Source organism: Ostrea edulis, chromosome 5 (genome assembly GCF_947568905.1).
Source record: "Ostrea edulis chromosome 5, xbOstEdul1.1, whole genome shotgun sequence".
Classification (NCBI taxonomy): domain Eukaryota; kingdom Metazoa; phylum Mollusca; class Bivalvia; order Ostreida; family Ostreidae; genus Ostrea; species Ostrea edulis.
The window spans coordinates 32,280,573-32,295,755 of record NC_079168.1 but is presented as its reverse complement, the minus strand read 5'-3'; the positions used below and the strand labels follow the sequence as shown (position 1 = coordinate 32,295,755).

At 36.1% G+C, this 15,183-nt stretch overlaps 1 protein-coding gene across 1 annotated transcript in view; it reads right to left on the bottom strand.

Annotated features, from left to right (window-relative positions):
• Nucleotides 1-5,281: 5,281 nt before the first annotated feature.
• Nucleotides 5,282-15,183, bottom strand: part of LOC125651219 (poly [ADP-ribose] polymerase tankyrase-like) — a 59,544-nt gene continuing 49,642 nt past the window's right edge. The window contains exons 42-45 of the mRNA XM_056165803.1: nt 14,905-15,098; nt 14,620-14,712; nt 9,603-9,741; nt 5,282-6,660 (exon numbers count right to left, since the gene is read on the bottom strand). Coding sequence (XP_056021778.1) covers nt 6,512-6,660; nt 9,603-9,741; nt 14,620-14,712; nt 14,905-15,098 — 575 coding nt within the window. The 3' untranslated portion in view covers nt 5,282-6,511. The remainder of the gene's footprint in view (nt 6,661-9,602; nt 9,742-14,619; nt 14,713-14,904; nt 15,099-15,183) is intronic.

Here is a 15,183-nt window from a genome sequence, read left to right as displayed (position 1 = left end):
TTCTTACACATGTTCGGTTGTAGACAAGAGGATTTTTGAAAATTGATAAATTTTGCCATGCCCTTAAAGCCCCAGGGGTGCAAGAGTCCTGAAATTTACAATTTATGTTTACCTTGTTTCAAAGATGCTTCATACCAAGTTTGTAAAGAATTGGAATGGTAGTTATCAAAAAGAAGTTAATCATGTCTTACCATTTTGGCCCCACCTGATACCAAACTCCCTACCCCTGGGATCATCAAATTTACAATTTTGGTATAGGGCTACCTGCTCTTACTGCATGTAATTATCCATTTAGTTTCAAATTAGTATCAATAGCACTAAAGAAGATATCATTTAAGTGTTTTACACATTAACACTATATATCAAGTTTGATCAGGGTCAAGTTTGATATCAAGTCAGAACCTTACCCCGGGGATCATGAAATTTACAATTTTGGTAGAGGTTTTCCTGCTCTACATCACTATGCAATTAGTTTTTCTTACACATGTGCGGTTGTAGAGGAAAAAGAAAAAAGAAAATTGGTCAATTTTGGGCATTTTTTGCCCCGCCCCTACGTCCCCAGGGGTGCAGGAGTCCTGAAATTTACATTTTATGTCCCCCTTATCCCAAAGATGCTTCATACCAAATTTGAAAAGAATTGGAATGGTAGTTATGAACAAGAAGTTAAAAATGTTCAATTGTTAACGCACTACGACGGACGACAACCAATTGCAATAGATCACCTGAGTAAATTCAGGTGACCTATAAAATTCAGCTAATAAAGGAGCACAATTAGTGTCCATGGAACGCGGTGGTCTTGAGGTAGAGCGTTCGCCCCGCATGCGGAAGGCCGGGGTTCGAATCCCGACCGCGACAGACCTAAGTCTTTAAAACAGAAAGTGACAGTTCCATCACCAAACGCTCGGCACCAGGTGTGAATGTCACGAGTCCTCGGAGATGACCTTAAAAACGGGATGTCCCATGTCACAGTATGTGTGGCACGCTAAAGAACCCTCACTGCTTAATGGACGTATATAAGCGCCGAGTATAGGCCTAAATTTAAAGCCTTTCACCGGTATTGGTGACGCTTCCATACGATTGAAAAATTCTCGAGAGGGACGTTAAACAAGACACAATCAATCAATCAATCAATCAATCAATCAACAGATTGTTGGAAGACATGACCACCAAAGACTGCCTAGATATATCATCGTTGAGGAACCCCATTTAGTCACCTCTTACGACAAGCAAGGGGATATTGAGGACCTATTCTAACCCGGATCCCCACTTAGGTCTAAGATAGCTTTCACGTTACACCGGTCACGGTAGCTCAGTGGTAGAGCGTTCGCTTCGTAGCCGGGAGGTAGTGAGTTCGAGCCCGTTCGTTTCATGACCGCATCATACCTAAGACGTTAAAATAGAGCTCGGTTGGTAGGCCTAGTGATTGCTCCTTCACCAAACGCTTGGCGTTTCTAAAGAAGTAAATATTACGGGCTTTCGGATATGACCAGTGTCGCGACAGGCGTTGGCACTAACTTGTGGTACTTCACCTACAGCTTGCGACGTTTCAATAAGTGAAAAATTATCGACGGGACGTAAAAAAAAAAAAAAAAAAAAAAAAAACCCAAACGTTTATATCTGCCTTAGTCATAGTGCATTTAGTTATAGAAATAATAACGTCATTCTAGTACAAATATGTCATAACATTTGGCTGTGGATTAGTATACATATACAGTGTATATATATATATATATATGAAAAAATTTATTTCTTATTTACCGGACACTGAGGTAATTTTTCACATTTGGATATATATATCTATATGAAAGGCGAAGACAACGAACAGCGACCGATCCCATAACTCCTATAAGCAATACAAAACAGAGAGTTGGACAAACACGGACCCCTGGACACATCAGGGGTGGGATTAGGTGCCTAAGAGGAGTAAGCATCCCCTGTCGACCGGTCATACCCGCCGTGGACCCTATATCTTGATCAGGTAAACGGAGTTATCCGTAGTCAAAATCAGTGTGACAAGAACGGCCTAACAATCGGTATGAAACACGTTAGACAGCATTTGACCCAATGATAGGTTGTATTGGCAAACTAGATCGTTATAACGACCATATCATTTGCAAAATATTGACTTTAAACGAGATTGTTGAAACCCCTGCATCATCAACTTGTTTCTCAGTAGCCTGCTTTGATTTAAAAACTGATCATACGTAGAACAAGCTCTTGCATATCGAATCAGTGAGATGTAAACATCATATGCAGGTGATAATGGAATATCGCTACATAAATATGGGAAGTTGACGATAGAGAAGTTGAAATCATCCCGTTTGTCATAAAGTTGAGTTGTTAGTTTGCCGTTAATATATCTACCTTCAATAAAATATCTAAGTATTGAGCAGAAGTGGACGACTCTGTTGTGTCTTTTATTTCGAGTTCACTGGGATATATTGAATCGACATATGAATATAAATTATTGTTAATAGATAATACATCGTCGATATATCTAAATGTCGAATTGAAGGCCACAGCAAGAGAAGTTTTTGAATAAATTCTGCTTCATAGGAATATAAAACAGGTCAGCTAATAATGGAAGACAATTCGTGCCCATGGGAATTCCAACAGACTGTTGGAAGATCTGATCACCAAATACCACGAAGATATTGACAATGAGGAACTTCAGCATATTTTATATTTCAACTTCAGAGTACTTCTGCATGTGGAGTCAGAGTGGCGTTTAACAAAGTAATTTTTTGGATGACTTATCACTAGATAGGAATATTTGCGTTTTCCATTTTTGTTGAAGAAGCAACTGTCTATGATGTCAAAAAGTCTAATCTTTAATTCATCGTGAGGAATGGTTGTGTAAAGAGTTGAAAAGTCATACGCTTTGATGTTGTGGATATGAGAAAAGTTTTGTGATTTCAGGTTTACTAAAAGTTCTATTTTTTTTTAATCCACATTTGATTTACACTTCTGGCATATGTAGTAGCACAGTACGTTTGAAGTTTCTCCTTCACAGCTGTTAATATTTTCGCGAGGAGCAAAGATAGGGGCTTGGTATAACATTTACTGGATCCAGCAATGTATCTTTGTTTGTAATGGTTTTTATGAAGTTTAGGAATCCAGTATAGGTACGGTAACTCATATTCATCCCACCTATTGATATTTATATATATATGAAGTCCTTTCAATAGAAATATGTCCTCAAATCTGGGACAGAATATAAACAGGGTATAAGGGGGAAATACCCAAACAAAATCATTCCAATAAAAGTTTTTTCAATCAACCAAGGGATACAAATGTACAGTACACAGAAAGGATAAAAGCATTTAGTACAGGCAGGTCATTCATCTCCGAGATATAATTTAAGTCTCGTTTGAAGTAAGAATTTAGCAAATTCTATGGTCGTTATCATGATCTATTTGCAAATACCTGTCTTTAGAACAAATGCTGTCTAGCGTATTCCATAACAATTGTTAGGCCGTTCTTGACTACGGATTACTTGTATTCCGTTTACCTGATCAAGATACAGGGCTCATGGCAGATGTGACCTTTTTGATATAGAAATAATTCTAGTGTCTGCAAAAACCCTCTTCGTTCTTCTGCAGACGATGTGGAGTCAATATTTGCGTAATACATATACACGATTCTCATCAACAGATATGGGGAGCGGATCGGATCAGAAATCCTTGACTTGGGAAGATGGCGATGTCCCTAAAAGGTTCCATCAAACACAAATCACACGAAATATCCGGGAAAATTGAAGAATGAAAATCATTAGGCCTACCAAAGAAAGTTGCAAGATGTGGCTTACCCCCGTAAAGGAAAAGTACATCCCCTGTAAAATTGTAGAACCCATGAAAACCATTGATAAAAAAAACAACCGAGTGACTTAGAAAATAAAAGTGTGACCATACAACACCGAGATCGTGTTAATTACCCCAAAACAAGGATGAAGTGATGTCACGAAAAAAGTAGCACAGATATTAGGATCGGATCAAGGAATTCTTGAAAGGAGGGGTTCTACAATTAATTTTGGTTTTTAAAGGGAGGCGGGGGTGTTCCATCCTCAAAATGCCTTGCTTTCACCTTTTAGCAAAATGTTCTGACGAAATAAAGGGGTGAGTGTGACCAAGAACGGCTTAACAATCGGCATGAAACACGTCAGACAGCATTTGACCCAATGCTAGGTTGTATTGACGAACTAGATCGTTATAACGACCATAGAATTTGCGAAATGCTGACTTCAATCGAGACTGTTGAAACCCCTGTACCATCAACTTGTATAACATTTCCCCAAATTTAATAAAGTTCAACAACCTGTAAATATTTAGAACATCAGAGAAAATTAAACATTGTTGAGAATCAAATTCCTTGCACTAAGCACAGCTTCAAGTTAATTACAAAGACCCTAGCTTCTAAAGGGACAAACCATACCCTTTATTCAATATATATCCTCAAAACAGACCAAGTTCAACAACCTGTAATTGTCTCAAAAATTGAAGAAAATCAAAATCCTTGCCATATACACATTTTCTATATGGATATAAATACTCTGTAAAATAAGGAGGTCCTCACTTGAAAACTGTACAAGGGAAAATAAAAGACAAATCATGTACTCTCTATGCAATATTTCCTAAAAACTAAGTTCAACAACCTGCAATTTTCTCAAAAATTAAAGAAAATCAAAATCCTTGCCACATGCACATTTTCCATAAAAATACTCTGAAAAATAAGAAGGTCCTCACTTAAACTGTGGAAGGAAAAACAGACAAATCATGTACTCCCTACGAAATAATTCCCCAAAATTAAGTTCAACGTGTAAATTTTCTCAAAAATTTAAGGTAATCAAACTCCTTGCCACATGTATACCTTCAATACCCATATAAATACTCTGTAAAATAAGAAGGTTCTCATTTAAAAATGGTGGGAGGAGTTAACCAGACAAATACCCTAATGTACCCTCCATATAACAATAATTTTCAAATAAAGGGGCAAAACTCCTGCAAGAGAGGTCGAAATGGGTCAAAATTGCATCATGATCTAGTGATCCACAAAGCTACATAGCAAGTTTCAGCTTGATATGTGACAGAGAAATTAAATTAGAAACAGAAAACCCCGAACGGATGAACGTACAGACATCGCTGTACCATAATATGTCCTGTCTAAAGACAGGCGTATAAAAAGGATGGAGAGGTGTTTGCACGGATGCACACACAGATGAATCACTATAGGGCACCTGCCTGCAGCAAGGCCCCTAGGAAATATTCTTCATTAACTGTACAACTAGAGCTTTTATGTTTATTAGGATATATCAAAATACAATTTGTTATGTTGTTTACAATGAAGCATACAGAAATGTATTGTACACAGCTCTAAGATGGAATCACAACATCCACTACCAAATCTACATCAACGTCTCACCAACACAAATCAAGTAGACGCATTCTATTTGCAAATATTTATGATATGTAAGTATGTCCAAAAAAAAAAAGATGGAAACAGTGCATTGTATGATGAATGTAAAAATTCTACGTTCAGAAGATTCAATCTTCCTCAAAATTCCAGCATGATTAACATAGGGAAATGTTAGTGTATAATGACTAATAAATATAAAATCATGGCTAACATTTCATATATCTTAAAATAACACTTTTGAAGTGGCTGCATAACGTTAAATATTTCTTCTCCCTCTGTATTTTTTGTTTGTTGTCTTTCGGCTTTCTCTCAGGCACAGTTGTGTGCGGTACATAATCTACGAAAATTTTCATAATAGACAGCTTTCAATTCATTACAAGACACTCTAGAAGGAAACAAAACAATTAAAAAAACCCACAGAATTAAAATTATGCTTCTCACTACTTGACAAAAACATGTTCCCAAAGAGGACATGAGAAATTGCACACATATAGTTTCCTCTCTGTGGCTTGACTAATTCTGAAGACTACATAACAACGCGTCATTATTTCCACTGTTCTTTATAATCTCTGTAAAACATTCTCGTGACGAATTATGCTGATGATAACAAACGACATACATGTACTGTTACAGCAGAGCTACCTAGAGTGAGTCACACACAACAGTGCAATCTAACAACAAAAACTCACAACAGCCTTAACATTGTCGTCTAATAATCATCAAATATTTCATTTCTTTTAAAACATGTAGCCAAAAAAATTAAACATTAGTTCCAAAAAAATTCACTTCCATAGAATTACAAACCAAAATAGAAAATGCCCCTAAGTACAGCGCTTCCATAGAATATTGAATCAACAGTGCCTCCATCGCTCCCGTCCGAGTTTAAAAATGTCCTTGTACACATTCCATAGATTAGCGAGTTAAATATTTCCCTATACACAGTGCTGCTGTCTGTCCGGCTTGTCGTCCACCGTTGTATTAAGTTATACCTGTCTGTACCTGAATGATAAGTATGAGCATAAATGTGTCCAGTCTGTGGGACTCCACACTCGATCCACCACGTACCACCGAAGCACTAGAAGTCTGACGACACTCTGTATTATCTCGCGCTGGCCTCCGTGAACTGTACCAAGTACTTCAAACACACCTGCCTGTGGTCTTCCACGATGTACTCATTGTATGTGGGGCCATAGTGTCTACCCATACTCTGATCCTTTGTTTCTAACATACCAAGTGGAATCCTGTACCCTGAAAACATTGAAAGAAGATTGTGCATTTGTGTGAAGTCCCATTTGATTGCTATTCTTCTGCCAACCATCACTACAGGTGCATGTAATTGACCACAAGTCCTGCGTGGATCTGGATCAGAAATAGGTACCCCCTTGCTTGTCGTAAAAAGTGAGTATTCCAAGTAAGTGGGGTGATCCTTCGGCGAGATCACAAAAACAAGAGGCCCATGGGCCACATTACTCACCTTGGACCTGCTGTTCTTCAGGTACTGATTTTTGAAAGATTTTTTGCAATCTTTATTCCCATAAAACGTAGCTCCATAGGGCCACGATGTAGTCATAAAACAATGTCACAAGAAAAATAATTATGGTAAATGAAAACTAAAGTCTTGCTATATGGAATCTATATACAAAATATGAAAGCCTTACCTTCAGAGGATATTACCATGGTTAACTTTTCTTAAAAGTAGGTCAAATAACAAGGTTACAAGGTCCAAACTTTTGCTGTTTATACAGATGACCTCCATTTACTAAATTGATCTCAGACTTAAGAATGATGAATCATTTCACATACGGATTGATTATTTATGGTTTTACGCCAAGTTGGCATTATTTTAGCCATTTTTTGGCTTCACATACACAAAATATATTCTTTATAGTGCATTTTGAGTGGATATAAATCTTTGAATCTGTGCACTTTGTTGGGGAGTCTAATCACCAGAAATGGGAATATTGTCATATTACATTGTATAACGGGATTGTAAGATATTTCATTTATAAAAAATAGAGGTTAATTTATTATCATTACTGATACATGTATACTTTAAGATATTGTTGATTTAATTTTTCCAAATTCCTCTAAAATGGTGTTACTCAAAATATGTTGATAGATATTCCTGATCTTTGTGATTGTCACTAAATTCACTGAAATATGGATTACAGACTATAAATTAAATATTAAATCCTCAGAATGTTTTCCATTTGAAAAAGCACAAAATCATATTCTCAAAGATATTCTAGGTGTACATAGAAAAGCATCAAATTTAGCAGTCAATGCTGAATTAGGTTCTTATCTACTCTACTACTTATGTTATGACATGTTTAAATATTATATCAGATTAAACGGACTGATTCACGATTTTACCCAAAATTTTGTTTTTCACTTTTAATGATCAAAATCTGTTTAATGTGTTTGAAAGATTTCACATGAAAATCAAGGTTATACATCATCACAGAAGCTCATTTTAGAGAGTTTATTATTTGTTTTGTAAACAAAGATTAGCGGTATGCTAGTGTTTACGAAATTTTCAAAAGAAATGGATATCGATCTAAGTTTATTATATCTTTCACATTTCAAGCATTTTTGGGGTAAAATGTGTCATCTAAAAGTAAAAATTTATGACTATGCAAAATTAAGATGCTTTAAATTACAAAATCAATAGTTCACTTGTTTGTTTGTTTACATAAAAAGACTCGAGTCTTAGTTTACATAACACAAATTTAAAGCTAAAATATTGCTTTCATTCTTGCATTCAGAAGGTCAAAATTTTGGCTGTCAACATTAAATGAGTTATATTTCTAATGTTTAACATCAAAAATGAAAAATATTTTTAACAAAAATCGTGAACCAGTCCCTTTAAGAGATAGGGAATCAAGTACCACATATAATAATGCGCTTTTAATGTCAGCTTTCAAAGAAGACAAAGAACTAGCTTTGAAAAAGAGCTATAATTCATGGCAAAGCAAGATTTTCAATCTTCAACATAAACTTAACTTGATCTAAATATTTCGCATAAGGAGTTTAGGTGTAAGCTTAATAAAATTTTGCTGACATGACCTATCCTATGAACAAAATCTCATTATCTGACTCTGGAAAATCTTACTTCTATAGTAAAATCTAATTGTAATGAATATAAATTGCAGGATTACTTAAAGTTTCCTTTGAAAAAGTATGAAAGATCACAGCTTACAAAATTAAGAATAAGTGTACATTCACTAATTATTGGAACAGGTAGATATTGTAAACCAATAATCCTGAAGGAAAAATGTATATGCTATGCTTGCAAATCATTTAATGAAAACAAAAAACATTTTGTACCTCACTGTCCTGTGTATGACAAACTTCGATTTCAATATTATGATATTTTTAGCGATAAATTATACTGTGGTACTGATCCCATTAAAGAAATTGTTAACCCATGTGATTATAATATTACAAAACGTTTATGTAACTATTTAGATAGATGCTTTATGCAGAGAAAATAAATTCATGGATTTTAAAGAACCATATGAATATGTCTTATATATGCTATAGTCATTGTGCCATTATTTTTTATTTTCTATTTGTTATATGTCATTTGTTTTGTTATTTTGACTGTATGACAACATGGTGATGTCAATAAATAAATTCAAAATGGCTGACCTCATCAATGATAAGTCTTTCATGATCAACAAAACATCCAAATATGTAACAGACTCCATTTAAGGTGAGACCAAAAGTTCAATGTTTGACAAAAAACTAAATTCACAGTTTTCACAAAGACACCCCCCCCCCCCCCCAACTAAATATGATGAAAGATTAAAAAGTAAAAACATACAATAATAAATAACACTTTGTATACCTTTTCTACTGTTTATTCACAAATGAAAGTGTGCATATATGTATTAAAACTATTAAATGTTCATTAATATGTAATATCATTAAGTGGTTTTGAACAGTCGTTTGTCTTTTTATCGCTTTACACTGAAGTGTAATCCATGTCTGTTGACAGAAACTTATGTGAGATTTATCCCCCCTCCCCCTAACTATTTGAATTTATATTTTTATCTGACATCAATCTTTTGATCTCGCCCCTTATGAAACTACCCCAAAACTTCAAAACGTTGCAAATACAAAGGGGAATCCATCATTTTAAAATTGCTGGAGGAATAATGAAGTGCCTTGAATGCCTGGCAGCTTACCTCCTGGCATGGCCACTGTAAAATCGTCATCCGGCTGTTTAGTTCCCTCCACCAAACGACTTCTAAAGTCTGTGTCCTTCAACACACTATTAAAACAATTGGTGTTGGGATCTTTCACTTGCGATTTACCTAGTGCTACCTACAATGAACATAAAAATGAACAAAATGCATGCTGGTCATCGTTTGGGAAGTATATCTTTCAAAACAAAATAAGGCGACTGTGTGAATCCGCAAAACCCAAGCCAGCAGACACAGTGTTTGAACCACAACTGTACTGACCCAGGGTGAAGAATCCACTCCACACGCCTTACCAACAGACGCGTCTGTCAATCTATGATGATATAAAACCATGACAACCATACCTCAAATTGCATGGGGAACATCATCAACTTCTATCACAAAACTACAAAACATGTCTCCGTATCTCTAATCATAACCCCACATAGAGAGAATGTAAACATAAACAAGAGGCTCACAGGTCTTATAGTTCACCTGAGTATTAGCTAAAGTGTCATTTGCTTTAAAGGCGTCCTGTGGGGATCCAGGTTAGAATAGGGACTTAGTACCCCCTCCCTCGTCGTAAGAGGCGACTAAATGGGGCGGTCCTTCAGATGAGACCGCCAAAACCAAGGTCCCGTGTCACAGCAGGTGTGGCACGATAAAGATCACTCCCTGCTCAAAGGCTGTGAGTGCCAAGCATAAGTTTTTCATATGATAATAAGACATTCAATCACCATGGCCATTTTAGCCCCTCTCTGGTACCAAAACTAAAGGTTGCAAATATTAACAATATTTTTGAAGAATGGTCTATCCCCCCCCCCACCCCCTGGGGTACTTGAGTCCTGCATTTACAATTTATGTCCCCATTGTCACAAAGATGCTTTATACCAAATTTGAAAAGAATTAGAATGGAAGTTATCAAGAAAAGGTTGAATATCTTCCAATTGTTAATGCACGACAAAGACCAATAACAACAGGTCACCTGAGTGACTCGGGTGAACTAAAAACTTGATATGGCTTAAGTGTCAATGGCAAGTCGTACCAAAATTATTCATGCATCAAAATGAAATCGATGTTGGATGACTGAAACTTGTGAAAGTTTTAAATCTCCCCCTCCCTCTATGGAGGTATCTGAATTATTTTTTCCAACATCAATCTTTTGATCTTGTCCTGAAGCAAAATGAGAGGGAAATTGTGTGAATCCGCAAAAACCAAGCCAGCAGACACAGTGTTTGAACCACAACTGTACTGACCCAGGGTGAAGAATCCACTCCACACGCCTTACCAACAGACGCGTCTGTCAATCTATGATGATATAAAACCATGACAACCATACCTCAAATTGCATGGGGAACATCATCAACTTCTATCACAAAACTACAAAACATGTCTCCGTATCTCTAATCCTAATCCCACATTTGAAATATAACAACCATACCAAAACAGTATGATGCAATGATGAAAACTTTACATAATATATCTTATATTAATATTATGGATTCGCCTTAGAGTCAGAATCCTGGAGTTGTGAAAATATACACAATTTTGGACATCCCTTTCTACTCTTCCATAATATACATTTAGATTTATAGAGTTTCAGCAAAATCTTTCAAATGACAGAGATATTAATCACCCTCACCATTTTAGCCCCACCCTGGTACCAAACCCAAAGGGATAATCCGCTCCTAGCAAATATTCACATAAATTCAATTTAGTATAAATACCATTGAAAAAATCTCATCTAAATCTTTTACACTTAGCACTGCAAATGTGCCAAGTTTGGCTCTGCCCTGCAGTCAGAAATTCTACACTGGTGATCATAAAATTCACAAGTTTAGTGAAAGCCTTCCCTTTTCTACATGATGATGTACATGTAATTAGTTTTTCATAGACCTGTGGTTATGAAGAATACTTTTGAAAAATGGTCAATTTTTGGTAGTTTTTTCCCCCACCCCCAAGGCCCAGTGGGTTCAAGAATCTTGAAATTTACAATTTATGTCACCCTTGTTCCAAATATGCTTCATACTAAATTCGAAAAGACTTGGAAGGTAGTTATGAAGAAGTTAAAAATGTTTGAATTGTTAACATATTTAACCACTATTACCATTTTGGCCCCACCCTAGTACCAAAATTCCTACCCCTGGGATCATGCAATTTACAATTTTGGTAAAGAGTTACCTGCTCCAATTAAATATCAATTTAGTTTCAATTTCGGATTGACTGAAATTTGCGAAAATTTTTATCCCTGCCCCCAACTATTTGAATTCAGATTTTTTTTCGTCCATCGATGTTTAGGGCTATTCCAGAAATAAATACATGGGGGGGTCGGGAGGCACCTTTTGTATATACCAAGCACCCATAAAAAAAAATAATAAAAAATTACACCATGACCCATCAAATTAATAAACTCATTTTACAATGACCCATCTAATAAAATAAAAAAAATAACCAGACCCACCACAAAAATATTTTTAAAAACGAAAACGGTACAAATCTCGATCTCGCGAGGTTTTCGGGACAAACATTCTAGTCAATGACGCGGTAATGCCTGTGCGACATTGTATCACAGTAGTTCTGAAGAAACGATGTCACATCAACAATCAAAGGCATCTATGGCAGGAATGTTGGAAAGATTGGGAGTCCAAACTATGCTATTATCATGAAATGGGTATGGATATGTTTTTCCACGAATCGTTCGTCTTCTAATGGAGCCCGCGCCCGGAGGCCTCTATCACCATCACACCGACTGATAAATATAACGCATCGGTACCCTCGTATAAATTAACTAAGGTTTGCCTATTTCTATTAGAAAACGGAATACCTATTGGTTTCAAAATATTCCCAAAATCGATGCACTGTAAACTAATAATCTACAGAACAGAGTTCGCCGCCATTACGTCTAAAGGGACCCTACTAAACGCGCCTCTAATTTGAAGAGTGCCGTAATGGAAAGTTATGTGCTGCAAAGAGCGACAACTCGAATAGTTCTATGTTACTTCCGATTTCCGATTTCGAAAGCATGTTTTCAATTTTCCCTCCGACATTTTGTAAGCAACACGACAAGAGCGACAATAAAAATATTCTGAGAACTCAACACCCACGTGGCACAAAATAAAACAATAGAAACTACCCACTACCCATAATAAATATTTTTTTAACAGTCCAACCACGGACCAATTAAAATATGAAAAAATACGACCACCCACACAAAAAAATATCGTTTGCCGCCCGGCCCCCCCATTTGATCATTTCTGGAACAGCCCTTATAAAAAAAGATCTTGTCCCGAAGCAAAATGTATGAATCCGCAAAACCCAAGCCAGCAGACACAGTGTTTGAACCACAACTGTACTGACCCAGGGTGAAGAATCCACTCCACACGCCTTACCAACAGACGCGTCTGTCAATCTATGATGATATAAAACCATGACAACCATACCTCAAATTGCATGGGGAACATCATCAACTTCTATCACAAAACTACAAAACATGTCTCCGTATCTCTAATCCTAATCCCACATTTGAAATATAACAACCATACCAAAACAGTATGATGCAATGATGAAAACTTTACATAATATATCTTATATTAATATTATGGATTCGCCTTAGAGTCAGAATCCTGGAGTTGTGAAAATATACACAATTTTGGACATCCCTTTCTACTCTTCCATAATATACATTTAGATTTATAGAGTTTCAGCAAAATCTTTCAAATGACAGAGATATTAATCACCCTCACCATTTTAGCCCCACCCTGGTACCAAACCCAAAGGGATAACCCACTCCTTGCAAATATTCACATAAATTCAATTTAGTATAAATACCATTGAAAAAATCTCATCTAAATCTTTTACACTTAGCACTGCAAATGTGCCAAGTTTGGCTCTGCCCTGCAGTCAGAAATTCTACACTGGTGATCATAAAATTCACAAGTTTAGTGAAAGCCTTCCCTTTTCTACATGATGATGTACATGTAATTAGTTTTTCATAGACCTGTGGTTATGAAGAATACTTTTGAAAAATGGTCAATTTTTGGTAGTTTTTTTCCCCCACCCCCAAGGCCCAGTGGGTTCAAGAATCTTGAAATTTACAATTTATGTCACCCTTGTTCCAAATATGCTTCATACTAAATTCGAAAAGACTTGGAAGGTAGTTATGAAGAAGTTAAAAATGTTCGAATTGTTAACATATTTAACCACTATTACCATTTTGGCCCCACCCTAGTACAAAAATTCCTACCCCTGGGATCATCCAATTTACAATATTGGTAAAGAGTTACCTGCTCCAATTAAATATCAATTTAGTTTCAATTTCGGATTGACTGAAATTTGCGAAAATTTTTATCCCCACCCCCAACTATTTGAATTCAGATTTTTTTCGTCCATCGATGTTTATAAAAAAAGATCTTGTCCCGAAGCAAAATGTATGAATCCGCAAAACCCAAGTCAGCAGACACAGTGTTTGAACCACAACTGTACTGACCCAGGGTGAAGAATCCACTCCACACGCCTTACCAACAGACTATCAATCTATGATGATATAAAACCATGACAACCATACCTCAAATTGCATGGGGAACATCATCAACTTCTATCAAATCGCTATTTTCATACATAGAAAGAACTTTTTAAAAAAAATCAATCATGATTACATCAATTAAAATACATTATTATTATTTAAGACAATTAGCCTAAAGCGCTTTACATGGAACGCAATAAAAACAAACTAAAACAAAGAACAATCATGATTACATCAATTAAAATACATTATTATTAATTTTCTTTGACAATATTGAGATAAAATGTCTCTAAATGCTAAATTCTCGGTAAACCGGCCATCCCTATAGACCGGCCGTTTTTATCGATCCGAAAGCCGGCCGGTTTAGAGAAGTTTCACTGTAGTTCACTGCCTGGGTTAAGGCCATCAAAATACTTGTAATAGATGAACTGTTCAGAAGATCTTCATAAACACACAAAGCCGACGGAACAGTTTATGATGCCCAATAAAAAACCTTACCTCACATAACACAGCAAATTTAGCTTTGGAATCCTGACTGGTATTGTAGCAGTAATTCACACTTTTGGCAAACGCGTCTGATGAATAAATTCCCTGGAAGAAATAAAATCTATCATCAAAGATCTCAATTATAATAAAGTTTCTGTAAGATTTTGGTTGTGTAATAATAAGGAAAACAAAAGACCTCAGAGAGAGGCGGATTGTAACAATATATCCCATAAAAAACGGGAATGGACCCCGACAAGTTCTTATGATTCCTCAAGATATCACAGACAAAATTCTTACTTCTCCGTATAAATGTCCTGTGATGGGAATTCCAGAGGGTGCCACTAACAAGCCTCGGTGTAAAATACTTATAAAGTTTGCCGTGCTGCTACCATGCCACAGTAGTTTGTGGTTTTCCAGCTTCATTTTTCGAATATGTTCCTCTTCTCCAGGACGGCAAATTTTGTAGATTGCTTGAACACGAGTCTTCTGACCTGTTATAAATGAGCAGTTGACATACAAGTTTATATACGGTCTATAACACAAACTAAATACAACAACAGGATTTTGACGGAAATT